Below are 24,908 nucleotides of genomic sequence, written 5' to 3'. Positions count from 1 at the left end.
GAATAAATCATCGTTTGAGACTGCAATGAATAATATACACGGTGTGGCCCTGAAATCTTTTTTTTTAAAGAATGTTTCTAAAATAACGATTTCAAAGTGGCGAGTGAACCTTTAGTAATGGTGGAAAGAGGCAGGACACATGGTGAGAACAGCTGACAAAAGATAGACAGAGTTAACGACAACGCGGATGCTGAACAGGTGAAGGAATCAGAGGAAGATGGTGCAGCAGATAGCAGTGAGAGACAAAATCATAGAGTTCGGAGGCCACGACTGGACAGGAAGGAACCGGGGAAAAAAATGCAAGGGAATGGAGGAAGGCCTTCATCCAGCAGTGGGAAGTTGCACGCTGACAACAACGAAGAGTGACATCCACAATAACCAGGTAATTCGAGACTTAAACATCGCAACCTCCCGGCTTTGACATTCGTCAAAGACACTGGTGGAACCATTAGCCGCATCGGAACATCAACAGGCCGTTGCGTGCACTTCTCCTTCATGAATAGACAATGAAAGACGAGCCACAGCAGTGCAATTGTGGCCATGCAACTCAAACTATGGACCATATAGTAAAACCCATAGAGACATGGATACATATAAACCCATTGAGATACATGGAGACAGACTCATAGCGATACAATCTAGAGATAAAAAAAACTCAGAGATACATACTCATATTGGTAAATGCTCAAGGAGATGCATCCTCATTGAGTCCCATTGATATACATTACGACGCATAGAAATACAAAGCGAACGATAGAGATACATAGCGACCCATAGAGATACATAGCGACCCATAGATATACATAGCATAGCGAGCCATAGCGATACATAGCGACATATGGAGATAGATAGAGACGCATAGCGACCCATAGGAGATACATTGATACAGACACTCAGTGATATGAGACGCATGGATATACATTACAGACAACCTACGTTTGTGCGATTTTGCCCATTCAACAAAAACTATGGGCCATATAGTAAATCCATAGAGACAGAGGCTCGTAGAGATATAAAGATATACATTCAAGACAAGCCACACGAGTGTGATTGTGGCCATGAAACCCAAACTATGGACCATATGGTAAACCACTGTGGTCTGCACTCCTTCAATGGAGGAGGAACAGCAAAACTACACGAACTTTCCTACACCCCTCTCGTCATGGCTAACAGGCATTGCCATCTAGCTCCTGAATGTATTGGCATACACAACAGAACAACAATAAATATCAGATGAATTATTATTTCATACAGATGTTGCGAAGCAATCGTAAATAGACGTCTTCGTTCAGAATGAGATAGTCGTTGTTTGATTCCGCGCAGTCCTGAGAATGAACACAGCAAGACATGATCGCTTTGCTGCTACGCAGCCACACGTCAGAGATTATTTAATCGTCCGTCTATGCAGCAGTTGTGCACACACCCTCCCTGCGAGAAGGATGCGGTTCACAGTTGAGCATCGCTCGCAGGCTGGGAGGCGGGGCCCCGGAGGTTGAGGGAATGGGACTTCGATTAAGCATCACATTGGATGGGAGAGTGAGAGGCAAACCCCTACATAGGTTCACACGAACCTTAATGGGCTGCACCAGACACAGGGAGACGCTGCTTGACATCAGGAAGAGCACGAGCCAGCGGTTGGCCTTCTCGGGCCCCCACTCCATGCTGTAGAGGACGGTGAAAAAGCCGCTCGTCACGATGATGAGGAAGACGAGGGCCCATGCCACGTAGATGGTCCAGCGCGGCAGTCCCTCGCCGCCCGCTCGCTCGCCCGCCGGCCGCTGTCGCCGAAAGATGAAGATGATGAGGATGCTGACGGGGATCTCGATGAGGCTGTTGACGATCGCGATGAACACGTTGCCCAGGAGGGCGGTGGCACTGCTGCCGCGCTCCACCGTGAACCACATGGCATTGGTGATCATGACGAGGAAGAGCAGGGACACGCAACAGGAGAGGCGCTGGGTCCGTGTGAAGTTGTCCTTGCTGATGCGCATTGTGCACGAGTTCCTGCCAGCGGGAACGCACACACACAGGCACGCAGACCCAAACACGCACGCAAGCAAACACGCGGTCATCAATGACCGCATAAAACCACGCCAATCACTTAAATTTGGTTTTGTCCTCAATTTATCAAAATTTCGACTGTTTTGACTATTCGGTGATGAATGTTCTGCCCTCTGCTGTGTGGACCAGAGGTCGAGTGAAGCTATTCTCAGAGATTGCGCTGTGATATCCGCTTCCGTGGGCCAATCTTTTACACAAAGGGTTAAAGGGAAAGGTCACGTGAATGGAACTCAGCAGGGATTTTCTTATATATCTGTTTCAATGGGCCATTCTCTAAAACAGAGGATTGTAATGCACTGCGAGAGATCGAAATGGCAAATCGCATCGGGAAATGTCACCGACAGCACAATCGAGGCAATCGTTGTCATTACGATGGAGAATTAGAGGTCAAAACACGGCAAGCGGCCAGTGACGAGCAGCGCTGCTGATGATGCAATGAATGAGAGTTCGTACATATCTTGAATTGAACAATGTTATAATAATAACTTAGGAAAATAAACGATGGGAGCGCGTTTACAATTTCTTTTTGAACTTCCAGTGTGGTAGTTGAACACAGTATGGCAAAGTAAATAAATTAGAAATATAAATTTATAAATAATGGGATTTGCTGAAGGAGTAGCGAGGGACGGCTTGCACGTCACCCCTGTGGGGCCCCTACCACGGGGATGGAAATGGGCCGGAAGGATTCTCACACTTCTGCTCTACTCTCCCAACTCCGCTGGATCCCTGTCTGTGTCAACTTCTCACTCCAGTCTATCTGACTCTGTCCCATGTCGTCCTTTACGCTCCCTGTCTCTACGGCCCCTCTCTGTGCCTCCCTCGCCCGGCTATGCCCAGTCTCGCTCTCTAGCTCCTCCGCCTCTCTCGCTCCCCTCCACTGGAACCATCTCCCACTGCAGCATCCAGAGCAACCATCTTCACTATAACAACTTGCAGCTTCCGTTCCTCCCATCAAACAACCCCCATCGTCTCCCTTTGCCCATCCTACTTGTACTCCCTACCAGCGGTCCCCAGCTGCGACCAGGCCAACCGCAACCCGTCATTATACACTCCCACCTGGCCTCCTGTCACCATATCTACACCACCACTTTTAATAACCCCATTCTTTATGTGTGGGACCCTTTATGCCAGTATCAAGAAAATGAAAAAAGTTTTACGCTTTCCAGCTAGAATATTTGCATTGAGTTTGTGCTGTTTGCCATTTCGTGTTCTTTGGTCTAACAACAGTGATAATTTATTTTTACCCTTCTATCTATCTGGCAACAAAACTGACACCTTTTTTACAAGGAGTCATGTTTGCATAGACCACAATACCTGCAGTCATAATGCAGTCATAATGCTAACAACAGTGTTCAGAAAAGGCCATAAAGGAGGCTGTCTCTGATTTAATCCAATCAGTTTCAAGGGCAATGCATACATTCATACTAGAGCATGGTTATTTGCATGTTTTACTCAAAGCATGCTGTGTGGTTAATGTAGACTTGATGCCTTTTGATAACTGGTCTCTATTTGGTGTTTAAAGATTTTAACACCTGTATTCTTGCCTCTATATTTTTTCGTATCAATGCCACTGTTTAAGGCGCTATATACATTTACAAAAATTAAGAGCCAGAATGCGGCAGTGGAAGTGAACTTTTGAACCAAACTGCATCATTGTAGAAGGAACCAGGAACAGCAGCGGTGGGTAGTGTACATCTATATCTCTATCTAGGTCATGTGCGATTCTGTCCATCACGTTCTGGATCTCCCAAATACTACGTAGGGATATACATAAGGAATATATATCTAACAATGCTTTATTATTTCTGATAATTGCCCAGAAGCAGTCAAAAATTCCTAACTTATAAGGCAATGCTCATGTCCTCCGCCCCCCTTGCGCTCAGGCTGAGTTGGTATGATCCAGCCCTAGAGTGGTGATTTGGGGTGGTGCAGGCTACATCCAGCAGTAGTTCCTTTTTTCGCTTTCCCACCCCTGCCTACCATAGGAAGTCGTCAGAGAAGTGTTTCTTGAAAGACTGCGTGAGCAGCCGTGACCAACTTGTGATGCTGTGTCCCGGCGCAGAGTCCGTGCGCCGAGAGAGGCTTCCATCGCCATACAGGACCGAGAGCCACGCATTGAAGATAAAGAAGAACCTGCAGTGACAGATGATCCGGTGATGCACTTTTGTGTCAACTCATTATAGTAACACCTCGGTTAACGAAGAGCAAGGGGTTCCATGACGTCATCGTCCATATCATAAACTTCGTTTACTAGAGGTAGATATAACAGTGAGGGATTGGGATGCGTTCCATGACCTTAGAGAAGGGGGTGCAATAGGAAAATATTGCTGCGCAGTAGCTGTTACTTTGTCTTCTTGCTTTAAAACGATCTTTAGGATGGACTGCACTAACCCTAACGCGCCACTTAACTTTTCGTTTCCCCGGCCTCTGCCCTCCTTATGATCTGCGTTTCATTTCCAAAACGATGGATTTATGTTGCACGTTTAGCCCAGCGACGGTCACGCGCACTAGCTGGTCTTTGGATTACATTATGGGGGTAACACAGTCCCTTGATCACAGCAAAGAACACAATAATATGTTACCAACACGAGGGAGGCTCGCCAATAAGCATTTCGCTATTTGGCTGCTAACAACTGAGACAACTTCACTCGGCTGTGTTTACAGGGTACGAGCGGCGTTAAACATTTACTCTTCTTATTCACTTTGCATAATTTCTGAAGATATATCATTTGGTTCTAATGGAGCTTCACGCCAAGAGGCTCCGTTCACCGAGGTACTTCTCTCTCTTCTCACTTTGCAGAAAAAAAATCTGCGCAGAGCAGTGGTGAGAACATAACCGTGCACTGCACTACACAGGCAATATATGTCACAGTAGTTTTGGTATTCTGGTATGTTTATTTATCTCCTAGCCTTTAAGGAACATAAATGTTTTTTACGTTTTATATTACAACTTTTTACACGCATTTTATATTACGCTTTATTGTAGTATTGTTTACAATTACGTTTGTCTTCAAACTGGACTTTTCGGATACCCGAAACAGTGCTTCTCCATGTTTGTCCAGCTGGCTAGGCTTTACTCTCGTGACAAAAATAGTAATTTATTTATTGAAATTCACTTTGAATTAGAGTGGACATAAATTACTGAGCATTTACATATTAAGATAACTGCCCACCAAAGGCATGTATGTATGTTGAACTTCTTTCATACCGCACGTAGACAACCATGCGAAACCCAGGTGGCCTGTGTTGGTTGCTACATTTTTTTATATGGGAGAGCGAGGAGTTAGGATACATTTTCTCTGCAATGCAATTCCTTCAATATATTTTAGAAGACACCAAAGCGGATGTTTTTTTAAGTGCTTAACAGTGACAGAAAGGACAATAACTCGATCTAGAATACAATTTGAAATGTAGTAACTATGCCTCGGTTCGTCATGCACTATTGACACGCTACACACAAGAACTCGTGGTACAAAGCCTAAAGAAAGGATGTTCAGTTACCTATTGTGAATCTATACTCTACAACCATTGGTTTAAAAAGTGTATATTGTTGATATATAAAGATATATTGTCTATTATACTCTATGTATTATTAGTTTTTTATCATGTAAAATAGTTTACACTTGTATAAACATAGTCGCCATCAATACGGTATGTGGGGGGAAAAAATATTGAGAGTACGTGTACACATGAAAGAGACGACAGCCAGTCAGGGACGCCAACGCTTGCGTGTCTCCTGGTGCATGCAGTGTAAACAACGTGGTTCTGAGTGGTCAAGTTAATAAATTACGAATACATTCCGCCAATGTACCACAGTACGTAAAACGGGATTGGGTATCGACAAGTTGAGTACGTTATTGCCGAAGTACGTAGAACGGGAAGGCGTAAATCTGGGTATTATTGTACATGGGCTCCCGGCCGCTAGACTTTTCCCGAGTTCCTTCTGGAACGATGCAGTCAGGTTCCAATGTTTCTTTGCATTGTTCACTTTTTGGTGTTCTCTGGTCTGATACTGGTGAGACAGGGCCATAAAGAAGGCTGTCTCTGTTGTAGGCCAATCAATTACAAAGACAATGGATATGTTATCACAGCATGTTTGCATGTCTTTGCCACAAGTACGTGTGGTTAATGCACACTTTATTCCTTGCAATAAGTAATTATTTGGTGTTTGAACATGTCAACAGGCATTTTACTGGTAGGAAGGGCAAAACCTATTTTTATTTTTCATAGCTTCAATGTTCACTCCCAAAACGACACTGGATCCTTCCAGACCTTTTCCATCTTTGTACCCCGCCCTGCACCCCGCTGATGAGGCCACCTACGTGGTGTGCTGCTCGATGTCGTACAGCAGGACTTCGTTGAGGAACCAGCTGTGGTCGTCGCTGAGCTCCGAGCTATCGAGCCAAACTTCCATGGCCTTTGCTCGTCCATAACATCGCGGGATCGAGACAATGAATGCTCTCGTGACACCGGGTGGAAATTCCTGGGCGGAAAAATCAGGAGACCATCATCATCAAGAAATTCTCTTTTGCGAAAAAATTGATTTTGGCTCTTAATATCAAACTGTCGCTATTCCACAGGGTGTCCCAGTGAATTTACCAACATTTCATATGGGTCTTCTCCCAGTGCTCCGGTTTCCTCCCATATATAAACACTCTTAAATTTGTAATAAAATGACTCCTTCACAGTGTTGATCTCCGTTGTCCTTTATTCGGGTTCTTGTCTCTCTCGCCCTTACAGCGTCCTCGCTCAGACTCGTGCCACCTCCTCCGCGCACCCTGCAGCCACACCGCTGCTCCGCTCCGCAGCCACACCGCTGCTCGGCGTGCCCGGCACACCCTGCTAGCCTTCGCTCCCAGCTAGCTTCCCACACTCCACTCGCTCTCACCCACTAGCTCTGCTGTGCCCACGTACGCCGCTGGCTGACGGTGCCGCTGGCTGACGGTGCCACGGCCTTCCACCACGTGGCAATCTCGCCACTCTCTCGCCACGGCCCAGCGTGGCCTCCTCCTGTTTCTACTCCTTCTCGACCCCTTCCGGTTCTTCCCCTAAATCCTCTCCCCCACGTGACCCTGACTCCTCCTTCTCCTCACGTGACCCAGACTCCACCCCCTCATTCTTGGCTCGCATTACAAATTGATCAGTAACACTTTGATATATAGAGGACTGCAGAGCTTTAGTATTTGTAGGCATCAGCTCCCGCTTGTCCACGATTCCTTGCAGCTCTGAATCATTCTCTCTCTATGAAAGTGAGCGAATATTGTGCGTCTGTGTGTTGCAGGTTAAATGATTTCAAACTCCTATAACGTTGAGCTATAAAAGCTATGGCTCATTTACCATTGGAATAGAGTACAGTACAACCTGTACTGTTAATGTATTGAATAATAACTTCAATTTATAAAGCACATACCATCATAGTGTAATAAACCACTTCGACGACGATCTTAGTTCGTGTCTTCTCTATTATTTATTTCTTGACGGCTGGACAGCTCCGCATTCTCTTCCCTTCGACACCGTTACACTCTTGTTCTACGTATAAGGTGTTGTCACTCCGCGCACGGCTCGCTCACACTTCCCCCCACTCCTGCTGCGCGCCACTGACAGACGGCGTGCAAGGAGACAGCCTCCGGCCCGCCACGTGGCTGCTGGCGTTCCGGAGGTGCGAGACATAGTCTCGCCTCTAGACTCCACACACTGAACTCGAGTCCCTTACGGCTTCCCCTTATAACCCTTTACGTACGCCGCCAAGCCCCGCCTACAGCCACGCCCCCTAACGAACCTTCTGGCTGGTTACCCACAAGAGCCCTTAAGCTCCGCCCTTGAATTTCGGCGCATCCCTCTGATTGGCTGATGGCCGAGGCGGCGGAACCTATTCCAACAATCGGCGACCGTCGGTTAACTCTCGTATTACATTACCCCCCCCCCCCCGGTGTAAAAGGCTAACCATCCCAGCTAGGAATGAAGTAGTGCGCAATAGGAAAGCCACTGAGACCAAGGAACAGCGCAACAGCAACAACAATAAAACAAGGTGCCTTATGAAAGCACTACGCAAGGCAAGTAAGAAGAACAATCATAACGCAACACAGCAACAATGATGAGATGCATACAAATGCACTATGCAAGATAAGTCAGAAAAATTTTCAATGAAAGGGAACAGATTTGGAACGTGTACACGATGCCGGTCCATCCCCAACAGTGGCATGAGGCTCCGCTAGTTGTGACGCAACAGGAGGCGGAAGAGTGGAACGTCCAGCATCCGCAGCGGTGGAGGAAGCGGCAGCGGGAGTGGGGCTGTCGGCAGCAGCCGGGGCGTTCAGAGCCTGTGAGTCTGTGGGAGGCAAAACAGGCCCCTTCTGGGGATCAACCGGCAACCGAGGTGGCACATCGGATGCATCAGACCCCGACAGGGTAGGCAATGGGGATGAAGGATCAATGCACAGAGCAAAGAAGGGTTTCAATCGCGAAATGTGGAAGTACCAACTGCGCGAACCCGCCCAGATACGTACACATTGAGGATTGCGTATTTACATCAATTCAACAGGCCCTTGACACGGCCTGTGCAGTTTGAGAGAAGTACCCACTGGCACCTGGGGGCAATGAAGCCAGGCCCGGTCGCCCCCAGCCCATGGCATGTCGCGTCGCGACCGACGAGCGCACCGCTCATTACGGGCCTGGGTCTTGGCTGTAGCAATCCTTGCTGCCTCACGTGCTTCTGTGACATGGTGAACCGAATCACAGACATGTTCCGGTAGGGTCAGCGCGGGTGCTCTCAGCTGCACGCCAATCGGCGGCACATTCTCCCGACCGTACATGAGGAAGAACGGTGAATATACCATAGTTGCATGGGGGGCCATACGCTATGCAGACAGTACGCCAGGAATGTGAAGGTCCCAATCAGCCTGCTTTTCGCTCACCGTGTGACAAACCATGGCAGACAAGGTACGAATTCTAGATTTGAAACTTTCATGACTGCAAGGATTCATATTCTTAGGTTTTTTCGGTAAAGTCACGTAGGTAAAACATTAAAATTAATAAAAGTAAAATTAAATAAAAATCACGACGTTTCGGAAGCAACACAAGCTTCCGTCTTCAGGTGGAACCGTCAGAGCCCGACAGCTGTATCAAGTAAAAGAGAGATTACAGGAGATACCACTCCGTATATAGAATAGTTGAGGGGGGAGGGGGGGAAGGGGCAGGGATGGCCCACTCTGTATTATTATGGTAAGGTGCGGTTTGAGACTATGAATAGACTGCATAACAAAAGACTGAGCCTTTATTATGGAGAGGTTCGGTTTGTGACTACGCCTAGCCTACATAATAAAAGTGTGAAAAAAGAAGAAAGCTAAACCTGGTAGAAAGCTGAACCTGGTGAAACAACTGGCTGTCCATCAGTAACCTGCAATAGTTTTCTGTCAAATAAGATGGTTCAAATAAGTGTAGTTAAATCTTTTTTGCATGGTTAATCACATCTTTCCAATGATTAAAGGTGCGGCTTGAGACTATGAATAGACTGCATAACAAAAGACTGAGAAGAATTAATGCCCTCTACGGGGAGGAATTCCACCTATCTGTTAGAGTTTTTAACAGACAACGAGACAAGAAGTCACAGCTTCTCGAGACGCTGGCCTTCCTCAAGAGATGCCGAGATAACAAGGTAATACCCATCGCTTTCACACTCACATCCGCTGCTGTGTCCTCACCGAACTCTAAACAGATCTTATTTAAAGCTAGCCTATCACTAATCTCGGAGAGAATAAGGTTACTCCGAGTTGAACTCGATAATTTAGACAAGACTCTCTTACAAACACATTTAATGTTAACACAAAAAATGTCACCCTCCGATTGGAACCACGTTGATAACATGACTTCTGCTTCTGCTGACTCAATGTCAGCCAAATGCAAAGCTAACCTGATTTCTCAATTCAACCTCCTATCTAAGAAGAAACCAGAGCCACACATCGCAAAGCTGGATGTTAACAAGACCGTGATTAATCAGAGTAACATCCCAATTTCTGACAATCTAAAAACGGTACTGGCCAAAGGACTAAATTTCGCCATCACCCCTAAATATATACCAGTAGAGGATATGATTTCTCAGATTGATGTAGCCCTCAGAGGCATAGGACACATCCATGCGGATGTAGCAAGAGCTGAAATAGCTACTATTCTTAAGAATGCCAAGAAACCCACTAGTAACATCAGCAAAAACGAACGCTCTGAACTCGCGGACCAAAAAAAGAGATGATATAGTCATCCTCTCGGCAGACAAGGGCAATGCCACGGTCATCATGGATAAAAATTCATACAACAACAAAATCCTGGACCTTCTTAATGATGGGAGTTACTCCAAAATTAAAAACGATCCCACTAAAAGCCTAACGACAAAAACCAACAGTATCATCACGAGTTCGACTTCCCTAATCGAACCAAGCAAACATCCCTCTCTAAAACCATCGGCGGCTAGACCTCCCAGACTCTATGGTCTTCCCAAAATCCATAGAGAAGGCACCCCGCTACGACCCATCGTGTCGACGATAAACTCTCCTACGTACAAACTAGCCCGTTTTCTATCAGATACTCTGCTCCCCTTCACAGGCAAGACCTCTTCGGCAGTACTCAACTCAACCCAATTAGTCTCTATGGTTAAGGACATGGTACTATCTCCTGATGACATCCTCGTCAGCTTTGATGTAGTATCTCTGTTCTCCAAAGTCCCAGTACCGGCCACCCTAACAATAATTGAGGACTTAGCCCAAAATGGATTGAATTCTGATGTACCTGCGCTGGTTAGGCATTGCCTCACCAACACCTATTTTACCTGGAATGGCACCTTCTACAAACAGAATGAGGGTACCCCTATGGGCTCCCCCTTGTCACCAGTTATAGCCAACATGTTCATGGAAAAGTTTGAATCAGACGCCATCCAGATATTCACCCTGCGTCCTTCCCTGTGGAAGAGGTATGTGGATGACACTTTCGTCATCTGGCCACATGGCCTCCCAGCATTGAACCACTTCTTGGACCACATCAATTCTAGACACCCATCCATCAGATTCACCATGGAAGTGGAGAAAGACGGTAAACTACCATTCTTGGATATTCTGTTTGAGAGGAGGCCTGACGGATCCTTGGGACATTCTGTCTACAGGAAAGCCACTCACACAGATTCCTACTTGAAACCGGATTCCCACCACCACCCATCTCAAAAGAATTCTCTCATCAAAACGCTATACCACAGAGCCCATTGCATTTCTGACCAACACCACCTGGTCGGTGAATTAAGACATGTACATCAGGCCCTCAGGATGAACGGATACTCTGACCGCACTATCCGCCAAGCTGTTTCTCCCACCACACAGAAACAGCCACATGAAACTCCGACCAAAACTATCACGTTACCATATACATAGCAGGCGTGACCAAAAAGATCTCCAAAATTCTAAACAAACATAAGATCCAAGTCCGATTCAGTACAGTGCATAAAATCCGTGATCTGATTCCATCTGTGAAGGATGTCGTTCCTGACTTACAGTTTCCTGGAGTCTACAAATTGAGTTGCATTTGTGGTGATTGCTACATTGGAGAAACGAAACGTCATGTTTCTGATCGTGTCCGCGAGCACAAGTCAGATCTGAAACACGGCAGAACTGATTCTTCGGCCGTTGCCGATCATTGCTACAACTCGGTTGGCTCTCATGAAATTGTCTTTTCCGAGACCAAGGTTCTCTGCAAACCTCCTGGCTACCATCAAAGGTTTGTACACGAAGCCATACAAATATACAAACACAGACATCATTTCAACCGTGATGATGGGTACAAACTGAGTAATCGTTGGAAAGATGTTATTAACCATGAAAAAAAGATTTAACTACACATATTTGGACCATCTTATTTGACAGACAACTATTATTTAGTTACTGTACAGTTTACTGATAGACAGCCAGTTTTGTTTTTATCAAGTGTAGCTTATTTTTTCACACGCTGGTTTCCTGCTTTAAGTTTTACCCACCAAGCAACATAGCAGGAGGCTGTTTCTTCCTGACCTACTTTTATGCTTTTACCATCTACATGGCAGGGGCTCAGTCCCATTAGCAGCAGCTGCACTTTAACAACTCTGGCACCCCCCCCCCCTCTCAGCCAGTCTACATAACAAAGGCGCAGTCCTTTTTTATGTAGACTAGCCGTAGCTTTAGCCGCACCAACCTTACCATAATAAAAAAACTCCTATCCAGGGGCCTGCCCTGGCTCCTCCGCCCTCAACCAGTATATATACGGGGTCGGATCTCTTGGAATTTCTCATTTACTTGATACAGCAAATGTATTGTGACGGTTCCACCTGAAGACAGAAGCTTGTGTTGCTTATGAAACGTCGTGATTTTTGTTTTATTTTTATTTTACTTTTATTAATTTAAATTTTTACCTACGTGACTTTACCGAAAAAATCCAAGAATATAGACAAGGTATGGTTCAACCGCTCCACCATCCCATCTGTCTGCGGATGGTAAGTGCGTATCTTCTTGGTGCCCAAGGCATCGCACACGTCACGCAGCAATTTGGATGAGAAATTCCGGCCCTGGTCTGTGAGCAGCCGTTCTGGCACGCCCTTGTCCATCACATAACCGTTCAAGAATGCATCCGTAATGGACGCCGCCGATTGATCGGGCAGGGGCCAAGCCATCGGCCAACGTGAAAAATACTCCACCGCCACTAACAGGAATTTGTTACCCCTGGCGGAAGGAGGGAATGGCCTGAGGATAGCAAGAGTCACAAGCTCATTAATTCACGTAACCTTAAATCGATCGTAAGGGCGGAATATATTTCTTGCGTGGAGGTTTCCGCCGAGCACATTTGGGGCACGCCTGAATAACCTTGGCAACATCGTCCATCATCCCATTGCATCGTGAGTAAGGTTTTCTGCACGCTGAGATGCAACAATTTTTCGGCGTGCAGTGCCCGAATCAGCTCGTGCCGAAGCGCGACGGGAACCACCAGGCGCCAACGGATCAACAGGTCATCCCTCCACATCAACAGGCCATCCTGGAAGGTAGCCTGTTGTGAGTCGTTTTTGGACGAGGCCGCCCGCGATCCGTTAGCTCGACCACGCAGCGAAACTAACGAGCAATCCAAAAGCTGCTCGCATATCCATACAGATCGCGGCAGGTTCAACGCACTGTCGGCCAGCCCCGGCCCGGCATGGTCCATGGAGTGCCACCGCAAACATGACGTGCCGAGGGGGCTGAGGAAGAATAGTACACTGATTAGTGCCAGACGCGCATGCACAAGGGGAGCCCCCTGGCAACCTGGAGAGCACGTCCGCATTACCGTGTCGAGTACCCTTATGGTAGCATATGTCAAAGGAGAACTCCTACAACGTCTCAAGCCATCGTGACAGCTGGCCAGGTAGTTGTTCAATCTTTAACGAGTATTGCAGGGCGGCGTGGTCAGTACACACAATACATTTCCTGCCATACAAGTAAGGGCGATATTGGCGAACGAAATGGATGCTCGCCAATAGCGCCCTGCGCGTAACACAGTAACGAGTCTCCGCCAGAGAGAGAACCCTGCTACCATACGCCACGACCCTTTCCGCGCCATTTTTATGCTGGGACAAAATGGCGCTGATGCCCGTATCACTGGCGTCAGTGTTCAAGATAAAGGGCAATGAAAAGTCCAGATAATTGAGTGTTGGTGCAGACGCCAATCGATCCCGGAGGGTTCGAAATGCCAGCTCCTCTTCGGATCCCCATTATTTCCCGACAGGATGTGCAGAGGCCTAGTAATGGTGGCAAAATTTTGAATGAAACGAAGGTTGTAGGACGCGAACCCGACAAATCGACGTACCTCCTCCACAGAGGTGGGGGTCGGCCAGTCACGGACGCAAGAGGTTTTGTCCGGGTCCGTGGTGATGCTGTCTGAGCTGACAATGTGACCCAGGTAATGCATGGACCGTTGCAAAAGATGAACTTTTTAGGCTTGAATTTAAAATTAGCGGACCGCATTCTGTTGAAAACAGCCTTCAACCATTGAAGGTGTTCCTCGAATGTACGACTGAACACAATGATATCCTCTAAGTATGAGACATGTGTCCTATTGCAACCCAGCCAAAACCAGCTCCATCAAATCCTGGAACGTGGTGGGAGCAGCGTTCAGGCCCATAGGAAGGCAGTTAAATTCAAACAGGCCTTGAGGCGTACGAAATGCTGTCTTCGGCTTGGACGCGTCATCGAGAGGCAGCTGCCAAAAGCCTGATGAAAGATTGAGGGTGGAAAAGAATTTAGGTCCTGACAAAGCATCAAGGGAATCGTCCATTTGTGGCAGAGGGTACGCATCTGCACGGACACCTTATTCAGTCTACAAAAATTAACACAAAACTGGAGGCTACCATCTTTCCTTTTAACAAGCACAACAGGAGTGTTCCAAGGGCTATTCGATGGCGAAATTATGTCAGCGGCGAGCATTTTGTCCACCATGCCACGCACATGGTCCCTCTCCGAGGGACTCATGCGATGTGGGTTCCGATCATTGGAACCAGCACCGTTGACCACCCCTGCGGCCATATCATGCGAAGAACCCTCCTCGTAGTCTGTGAACGCAGTAGTGAAGTGAGCCAAGACCAACACCCAGGACCACTACGCCCTCCGGGCCCCTGTCTAAAACTTGCAAGAATGGGGCATGGCCGTCTCGGCAATTGTCTGCACAGCCACAAGAGAAAAACTCTTGGCAATGGTGTTAGACGGGGGTAGCAGCACACCAGCCACCCCATTAACTCCCTCGAAAGGTTTGCGATAATGTAATGGGACGAACATTTGTGTGCCAGGCGGAATCTCCACCGTGACATCTGCAAGCACCTGCACGGCAAGGCATGGCAATGGACGACCCAACGGAGACGGCAAAAACATTTTTTCCGTGTTGTCGCTCCCCATACGGGCTGCTCACACTTCCCCCCGCTCCTGCACGCTGCTGGCAGATGGTGTGCAAGGAGACAGCCTCTGGCCTGCCACGTGGCCCCTGGCGTTCCAGAGGTGCGAGACATGGTCTCGCCTCTAGACTCCACACACTGATCTCGAGCCCCTTCTGGCTTCCCCTTATAACCCTTCATGTACGTCACCAAGCCCCGCCTACATTTGTGGTACCACAACGACGGGGCCGCTCTGCCGAGCCAGGGAGCCGCCCGGCTTCCACCACTGCACTGCCCCCCATCACCCCCCCCCCCCCCCCACATAAGCACGCACCCGCACCCACGTAGGGCCTTGTGGTCGGGTCACCTACCCTGAGTTTTCACCCGAGGGCCCCCTCGGGGGGTTACCCCACGGTTTCTCAGGGCCAGGGAATTGGACAGGACCCTTCCCAGGCTAAGTAACACTGCGGCGCCGTGGGCAGATTTGAGATCGCACGACCACGGCGAGCTCAGAGAGCCCCGCAGTTAGAAACGCATACAAACACAAACACGGGTCAGCAAGGCAGATAGCTAGGATCAGGACCCGGGGCTGCTGATTAGCCAAAAGGTCAAAGGCCGGCGGGATCGCAAAAGGGCGGGAAATCCTAGGCTCAGGATTGGTCGAGAGACCAAGGCGGTCGGGACGGGGGCGCCTAGCCTTTGATGTGGATAGTTTAAAAGAAAACGCAGGGGCAGTAGGGAACTCTCTTCTTCTGCAGTAGTGACACGGGGTCAACGACGAGGGAGTCATCGGGCGAGCCGCAGGATCGTCTGCAGGACGACCTGAGCGCTGCAAGGTCACCTAGGACTACAGACGGTATCGTATTACGCGCCTTACAACACCTCAGAGCGGAGAGTAGGATCCGTAGGAGAAGGTTAGTTCGGGGTAAGGACGAGTAGGAAAGCGGTGTAACAGAGAGCGCAGCATAGAATGGGGCTGCACGCCACTAGAGAGTGGGTTGGAAGCGCCTTGCTGGCTCGTACACACACACGGGTGGCTCGGTGGGTTAACAAGGGTTAATAAAATCTCGAGCGTAGTAACAAAACCGTGTTGTTGGGTGTTTTTGAACGTGGTATTAGCGTGCACTGCATTCGCGGGTGTGTGGTCGTTGTATGCGTAAAGGCCGTGGTCTCTGTACGATGGTGCGGGTACGGAGGTGTGTGTGTTAGCGCCCGGGGAGAGCACTTTTGTGTGTTGGCGTGCCTACGCAGCCGTGTGAGAGGAGAATCGTCCTTGCACGATACTTGTGTTGACGTGCCCGCGCGAGTGCGGGAGGGGACGAGTCGTCGTGCCGGCGTGCACCCCGCTCGCGTGTGCGAAACCGCGGTGCGCAGTGAAGCTGTTAGCTTTGTGCGAGCTTGCGTGTGCTCGAGCGCGTAATCGGCTGCGCATTGTTGTACGGTTTATCTCGCGCGCACGGCGGCGGCAACTTGAGTCGTTGTGTCGGCGTGTGCCCCGCTTGCGTGTGCTCGTTACGTGCGTAAAGTGCGGCGGTGAGTTCCTGACCCCCAGCCCCGCGGCTCGAGCGCGTAATCGGCTGCGCATTTTTGTACGGTTTATCTCGCGCGCACGGCGGCGGCAACTTGAGTCGTTGTGTCGGCGCGTGCCCCGCTTGCGTGTGCTCGTGTGATCCCGTGTTATAAGTGTGAACGCGTGTGGTACGGTGTATGCGTAAGCTCTCGTCGTGCGAAATCGGCGTACCCCAGGTGCGCGATTGTAACGTGAGCGGCCAGCGCGGCGCAGAGCGGCGCAAGAGTGAGTGCCGTGCAGAGCTGTGTGTGTGGGTGTGTGCGTACGTAATTAACCATGCCTGCTACGCGGACCCGCGGTGGAGGGGAATCCTCGGGCGACGGCTCCCACACCATGGGTGAGGAACTTAGCAGCGGTTCGCTTAGCAGCGGGGGGGCGATTGATGATGCTAGCCCGGCCGTTAGCATTATCGAGGGAGGGATCTCGGGGGCTATCGACCCCCACACATCCACGCCCCCTAACGAACCTTCTAGCTGGTTACTCAAAAGAGCCCTTGAGCTCCACCCTTGAACTTTGGTGCATCCCTCTGATTGGCTGATGACCAAGGCGGCGGAGCCTATCCCACCGATCGGCAACCATCGGTTAACTATCGTATTACAATAAGATCCCAATGCGAAGGCATGAAAAGCAGGAAACAAAAACAGAACCAGGGCAACCGACCAAACTAAAGAAGGTAGTCCACTTTAAAGAGCTAGGTTTACAAAGCAGACTTAAATATATCTACCGACTCTGATTGCCTGATTTCAAGTGGCAAGACGTTCCATAGCGTGGTGTTGTATCTGTAGTAAGTATATATGGAGGCTTGACGACAGGATCGGAGGCACACTTATTTATTACACCAACACAGTTGTACAGGTCACTTGGCTACAGGGATTCTCGACAGCTAACCCCTCTAACCTATACCAATTCCTCCACTACGGGACTAGGGGAGGCTATCTGTCCCAGCTTGGTTAAGCTGGGATCCCGGCTCCCTGAGTCACCAGACCAGCTTCGTCTGGGCTCTCGGGGCCACGCCACCGGCTTGCCCTGGTCGGCCCTTATAAGGACAGCGAGCCAGGGGAGCTCTGGGGCCTACACTAGCTGGTCTTCCGTCTTCTCTGGTTAAAGCCGAGTCCCGACCTCGAGCCCTCGAGCTCATCACCTTTTATAGGACTCGCCCCCGAGGGGGGGGCCCGTGGGGGATACACATGCGGACGTCGGTGCTAGCGCCACCCTTGTGTACGGCCGTAACCCCGCCCCTTGTGTTTGTTGGCCATCCGTGGCCATGCATAATCACACCTCAACATTCGTAGCCATGCGCAATTACACCTCTACATCACCCCCCCCTGTACAGCTCGCAGCCGTCACTGGCTGCAAAAAAAAAAAATCAGAATAAAGGTGCATCCCTCACAAAAACCCCGTGTGTGTGCCTCGCGTAATTTTTAACAAGAACAAGAGAACCTTAACAAGAACAACAACAGGAAGAGAGAGAGAGAGAGAGAGGAAAAAAAATAACCCGACGCACCCCCCCCGAATAAATACCCCAAAACCAACATATATACACACACTCCGGACGCCACCCCTCCCATTGTCCGCAAGGCCCCCCAACGGCCGACCTCACAATAGTCTGCGCGTTTTGGCGCGCGTCCGCGCGGCGGGCCCGTCACAAGGGCCCGTCCTGGCACGCTCAGTGACGGTTGTTGACGGTCCGGGTGCAAGAGAGTCAGGCGTCGCTGCCGAGTGACCCCCGACCCCTCCGGGAGGGGTTGGTGGGTGTGGACCCGTCACTCCTGTTTCACCTGGGGATGGAACAGTTGGCGTCAGGTTAGGCGAGTGCAGCGACGACGGGGAGTCGGCGACACCCTCACACGTTTGGCCATGCGTGTGTGTGTGTGAACCACGGGGCGGCGCGACAAATGGTTTTAACCTTGAGGGGTGCACATACCACCGGCGCCTCCCCCATTTGACGCGAACACATTGCGGCCGCAAAACCTGCACGACCTCCACTGGCCCCCGCCACGGCCGTACCAATTTCGACGAGGTTGCCAGCGGCACCTGAGGACAGTGCAACCACGCCCTGTCCCCTGGTTCCCATTTGACCACCTGCACCCGCCCCAACCGAAGCCTCTCGTTCGCCTTCTGGCGGAGTTCAGAATTTTGCACGGCCGCTTCCCGCGCCTCAGACAATTTAGCGATGTTAAATTTAATGTGTTCGGACAAATTAGACTTCGCCGGGAGCGCCGAGAGCTTCAGCTGGGTCGCCACAGGGGGGTTAACTTCGCGCCCATACATTAAAAAGAAAGGGGAAAATCCGGTGGCCGCATGAGGAGCCATTCTGTAGGCCTGCAACACACCGGCTATGCGGAGGTCCCAATCCGTCTGGGATACCGACACCTGCTGGGACAGCATGGACGTGATGGTCCGATGCAGCCGTTCCACCATCCCGTCAGTTTGTGGGTGATACGGAGAGGTCCGAACCTTCTCCGTACCCAAGAGGTCGCACACCTCACGTAGGAGTTTACCAGAAAAATTCCTACCCTGGTCAGTAAGCAGCCGTTCCGGAGCACCTTTGTCGAGGACATGGCCCTGGACAAAGGCCTCCGCGATGGCTGCTGCCGACTGGTTCGCCAGGGGCCAGGCCATAGGCCATCTCGTGAAGTATTCAACCCCCGTTAGTAAATACCTATTGCCCCTGGGCGTAGCGGGAAATGGCCCAAGTATGTCCAGAGCGACGAGCTCGTTAACCCGGGAAACTTTTATGGACTGCAGCGGAGGGTTGGACCCCCTCGCAGGCGGCTTCCTTTGCGCGCATTGCGTGCATGACCCCAAGAGATCCCCCACGTCCTTTTCCATGCCCGGCCAGAAGAAATCCAGCTGGAGCGTGGCAAAGGTCTTGTGAACCCCCAAGTGCAGAAGCCGCTCATGAACAGCCCATACCACCTTACCCCTTAAAGCAGCAGGCACCACAAGCCGCTGGCGCCGGGTTTTTCCATCCCAGTGCATCAAAAGACCCTGGAACAACCCCCACGAGTCAACGTTTTCCACCCCCTGACCAGCCCCCCCGACGCGACGGCGCAAAGCGAGGAGGGAGGTGTCCTCCATTTGGAGGCGTCCCCATTCCGCGACCGGCAACCCCAGCAACGAATCCCTCCCTTCTTGCTCGATAGGACCCGAAGCCGAAGGTGCATCGGTAGCGGCCACGAGGACCGAATCGGTGGTGACGTTCGGGGGCCTACAACGCCCCGAACCCAACAGGCACGCGCACTCCGAAGTGGGTGGCAATCGTGACAGGGCGTCAGCGTTCGTGTGGCGGACACCCTTACGATATGTGGTGACAAAGTCATAGTCTTGGAGGATCTCCAACCATCGAGACAACTGGCCCGATGGTTGTTGAACCCGCAGGGCGTACTGTAGGGCCGCATGATCTGTACGGACGGTGAACCGCCGACCGTACAGATACGGGCGGTACTGCTGAATGAAATAAACAATGGCCAATAATTCCCGACGGGTAACGCAGTACCGCTGTTCGGCTGGAGACAGTACCCGACTACCGTAAGCCACCACATGCTCTACGCCCCCGATGAGCTGGGACAGCACACCCCCGATGCCCGTGTTACTTGCGTCAGTATCGAGCAAGAAGGGTTGTGAAAAATCCGGGTAATTCAACGGCGGAGCTCCCACCAAAGCATTTCTGAGGGCGCGAAAAGCAGCCTCCTCCTCCGGCCCCCAATGAAACCTGACTCCCTTGGACGTCAAGGCATGCAATGGTTTCGCAATCGTAGCGAAGTCAGCCACAAATCGCCGATAATACGACGCGAACCCAATGAAACTCCTGACCTCTCCCACAGAGGTGGGAGTCGGCCAGGAGCTGACGCATTCCGTTTTGGCGGGATCAGTGGATATCCCCGAGCGCCCAACAATGTGACCCAAATATCGCACCGATTCGCGGAGTAAATGGCACTTCTGTGGTTTAAATTTCAAATTGGCAGCCCGCATTTTGAGAAAAACAGCACGCAACCTCTGGAGGTGTTCCTCGAAGGATTTGCTAAAGACGATGACATCGTCTAAGTAAATCAAACACGAATCCCATTGCAAACCTGCCAAGACCAATTCCATTAACCGCTGAAAAGTTGCCGGCGCAGAATGTAAACCCATCGGCAAACGGTTAAATTGGAAGAGGCCCTGCGGTGTACGAAAAGCAGTCTTAGGTTTCGATTCGTCATCCAGAGGAAGCTGCCAGAATCCAGATAGCAAATCAAGGGTGGAAAAGAATCGCGCACCGGCCAAGGCGTCGAGCGACTCATCCATCCGAGGAAGCGGGTACGCATCTGCCACAGAGATTTTGTTGAGACGCCGAAAGTCAACACAAAATCTCAGTGAGCCGTCGTGTTTTTTCACCAAAACGATCGGCGCGCCCCACGGGCTGGTGGAAGGGGAAATGATATCGGCGGCTAGCATGTCATCAACAGCCGATTTGACATGATCCTTTTCGGCGGGACTCAACCGAAAGGGATTTTGGCGGATCGGCGCGCTGTCACCCGTGTCAATATGGTGTCGCAGCAATTTTGTACAACCAATATCAAATTTGTGTTGACTAAAAACGTCAGCAAATTCGCTCAGGAGAACTCGCAGCTGCGCGCGCTGCGAGTCAGACAGGTCCACTGAACCCGCGCAAAGCGCATCCAGCCATCCGTCATCAGAGTCCGAATGCGGTCGCGACGGAGGATCGGTGGATACCTGACCCACGAGTGGTTCCTCATAGGGCACCGGCGTTGCGTGTGCAAGCACGGTCCCTTGAGGAACCACGGCCGTTCGCGATCCCACATTAAGGACTGCAATGAAGGGGTCCCCATCCCCTCTCACCATAGTCTGAGCCGCGAGCAAATCGGGTCCATTGACCCCGGCCCGAGATGGACCCAACAAGACCCCCCGATCCGCAACCCCTGCATCAAATGACCGACGCAACCTAAGAGGGACGAGCATCTGAGCCCCCGGAGGCACGCGCACAGTTTTTGTGACGAGCGCCTGCACGGTGGCAAACGCCCGACGCTCCGTGGTGGGGGAAGACAGAAATGTAACGCGTCGGCCCGATGGGAGCTCAATGCACCCTTGGTCAATAAGGATACGGATGGGCATTTTGGCCAGAAAATCCGTCCCCAACAGGCACGGAACCGCGAGTGAGGAGGAAACCAAAACAGGGCCGGATAATTTAATGTCCCCAATGCAGATAGTGGCGCGGATTTGGCCAATAATGCCCAGAGAGCCTCCGTTAGCGGCATAGCACGGCACGTCAACAGGGAGCAAGGGACGACTTTGAACGGGAAGGATGTTATAAATTAAATCAGATATAATGGTCGCCGATGCCCCTGTGTCAATTAAAATCCGCACCTCTACCCCATCAATGTGACCGACCACGACCGATGATCCCGCCGACGCAGCAACGACACGATGGGCGAGCTCCGACCACTGACCCGGTTGGAGCGCTCGCCGCATTACCGAACAATCGCGCGTGACGGACGGGGAATTTGGAGCCCTGTTTAGTTGAGCGCGTGAGTGTGTGTCGGATGTGTGCGTGGGCCAAACGTGTGAGGTGCCGCGACTCGCCGTATTTCTCTGCTGGAGCTTGGGAGGAGACGGCGTGGCGTCCTGACGAGGTGTCGCCCCGCGCTGACGGGGAGCCCGGCATCCAGACGCAACGTGGCCTTGCAGGCCACAGTTGTAGCAGCGTGTGAGCGCCCCAGATGACCTGGGCTGCTCCTGGCGGCTCGGTCCATTCCGAGCCTGCGGTGCCGCCGATCTCCATTCCCCTCGCCGCTCCACCCCGCAGACCTCCTCCGATGGGAGGGCGGTGGTCGCCATGGCATGGCCGGCCGCCCCCTTTGCCGCCTTCCGACGCAGGGACCGCAAGCCCCCGTGGATGTGGCGCGCGACCAGCAGGGACGACATCTCCGCGTCGTCCTGAGCCAGGACGTTGACGTCCAGCTCGTCAGCGAGTAGCAGCAGCTTCTCAGCCACCATGGCATCCACTCCTTCCTCGTCCATCCTTGGGAAAGCAGCCTTTGCCAGAGCCAGGAGAGCCGTCCGGAAGGCCAGGGGTGACTCGTTGGCGCCCCGACTCCGATCGTGGAACAGCTGCCTGCAGTCCGAAGGCGGCCCATAGACGGCTGACAGCAGCTGCAACGCCAGGTGTAGAGTGGCGCGCTTTTCCCTCGGCGCCGAGGTGAGGGTAGCCAGGGCGTCGTTGTCCAGCATCGCTGGCAGCGCGCGTAGAGCCTCGGCGTCCGACCAGTTCGCCATCTCTTGATGAGCGATGAACCGCCTCTTGAAGCCGCCCCAGTCTCCGTCAGCGCCGACAAATTCTTTAAGAGGCGGCAGACGCTGTTGTAAGGCGGCGTCCGTGGCCGCAGAACGCTCTCCGTCGCTCCCCGCCGATGATACAGTGTGGGCGGGCCGTGCACATGGCATCGCCGGTCGCTCTGATGTTGACGCGCCGGCCGGCGTTGATGATGTCACGGCTTGTGCTTGGCGCTCAGCAGACACGTGACGCGGGCCGGCCCCGCCCTCCGCTCGTACTGTAGAGATGGCGGGAAATTTGACCGCGAGCCGCGTCGGGGTGGCGGGAAACGTCGCCCCGCGCCGGCTGCCGTCGTCGACCCGCGCTGCTCCTCCAGCCCCCAGCCGCGTGATCTCCTCCAACGCGGCGGCCGCGGCGTAGAGCAGGTCCGCCAGGCGGGAGTGGGCCAGCCGGAGTCCCTCGGCCGACGCATCCCCCTCTTCCTGTCGTAGCGGCGCGGGCGTACTCGGCCCCGGCTGCTCCGATTCGACCCCACTTCTGACACCAGATGTAGTAAGTATATATGGAGGCTTGACGACAGGATCGGAGGCACACTTATTTATTACACCAACACAGTTGTACAGGTCACTTGGCTACAGGGATTCTCGACAGCTAACCCCTCTAACCTATACCAATTCCTCCACTACGGGACTAGGGGAGGCTATCTGTCCCAGCTTGGTTAAGCTGGGATCCCGGCTCCCTGAGTCACCAGACCAGCTTCGTCTGGGCTCTCGGGGCCACGCCACCGGCTTGCCCTGGTCGGCCCTTATAAGGACAGCGAGCCAGGGGAGCTCTGGGGCCTACACTAGCTGGTCTTCCGTCTTCTCTGGTTAAAGCTGAGTCCCGACCTCGAGCCCTCGAGCTCATCACCTTTTATAGGACTCGCCCCCGAGGGGGGGGCCCGTGGGGGATACACATGCGGACGTCGGTGCTAGCGCCACCCTTGTGTACGGCCGTAACCCCGCCCCTTGTGTTTGTTGGCCATCCGTGGCCATGCATAATCACACCTCAACATTCGTAGCCATGCGCAATTACACCTCTACATATCTATGCCCTGTTTTCCGTTATTAATATTAAGAATAATAAGAAAAAAATGTGTTTTTATTATATCTATATATTTTTTTAAATAATGAAAACAACTCACTTCTCCTCACAAGCACACCAGGAATCCATGAAACATGGAGGGCGGTTAAAATGATAAGAATTCGGTCACAGAGAGGTCATAGACATCCAGATGGACAAAAAGATGTATGGACTAGCCTCCCAAGACATCTGGAGATGTACAGATAAGGTGCAGAGTAAATAACGGTTGCCACTCGCGTTTTCTTAACGTTTTCCTAACCGAAAAGTAGAAACTTAACAAAGAGAATTAACCAACAAACCATAGCTTTTTTTTATTAGTAATTATCTTATATTACTCGTATTCACCGCATACATATTATTTAGAATTATATGTTTCCTATCTACACGACCTTCCGAAAAACTAAAGAGTACGAATTCCAGAAAGCTTAAGTGGAAACATAGTTACATTTAACCTCAGGACATTAAAATATAACTCTGAATAAAACACCAATCTCTGGAGAACTAAACTTGGCGAAGCCCCAAAATAATAATGTGACGAGGATCATTACGAATATTCATTGAACATAGACGAATGATAACCACGATACTAAGACCGATGGAACTCATAAAATATAATTCAAGAATAAATGTAACACACAGGACCACATAAATGTATCGCATACATCTCCTCGACCACCTTTGTCTTCCAGCGGGGTCTGACCTCAGAATGACCCACCCAGGGCAAGCAAGAAGGGAGCAGAAAGGTCACAAAGGGGGGGGTTTGTGCTGACATTCGAGAACATCTGGTTTTTTTTCTGTTTATTTTCTCTCGCAAGAGACGCGGAGAGAGGAGAGGGTGCCCATGTTGGAGTTAAGCACGGCCGCCTTTGTCTCCCCGCAGCACAAACAAATGGCCCATGAATGCTAGGAGGGTTAGGAAAGGTCGCGAGGAGGAGTCGCGGGGATGTCTGCTTCTTCTCGGTCTGTTTTTTTTTGTTTGTTTT

General features: G+C 51.1%; 1 protein-coding gene across 1 annotated transcript in view; it reads right to left on the bottom strand.

Annotated features, from left to right (window-relative positions):
- LOC133360632 (uncharacterized) overlaps positions 1–24,908 on the bottom strand; it is a 102,398-nt gene that overhangs the window by 1,259 nt on the left and 76,231 nt on the right. The window contains exons 23-25 of the mRNA XM_061579429.1: positions 6,384–6,544; positions 4,042–4,194; positions 1,572–2,004 (exon numbers count right to left, since the gene is read on the bottom strand). Coding sequence (XP_061435413.1) covers positions 1,572–2,004; positions 4,042–4,194; positions 6,384–6,544 — 747 coding nt within the window. The remainder of the gene's footprint in view (positions 1–1,571; positions 2,005–4,041; positions 4,195–6,383; positions 6,545–24,908) is intronic.

The sequence above is a fragment of the Lethenteron reissneri genome, chromosome 69 (assembly GCF_015708825.2).
Source record: "Lethenteron reissneri isolate LAM-NWPU_2019-01 chromosome 69, ASM1570882v1, whole genome shotgun sequence".
Classification (NCBI taxonomy): Eukaryota; Metazoa; Chordata; class Hyperoartia; order Petromyzontiformes; family Petromyzontidae; genus Lethenteron; species Lethenteron reissneri.
Note: the sequence above shows the minus strand (reverse complement) of the source record. Positions and strands in the feature narration are given on the sequence as shown.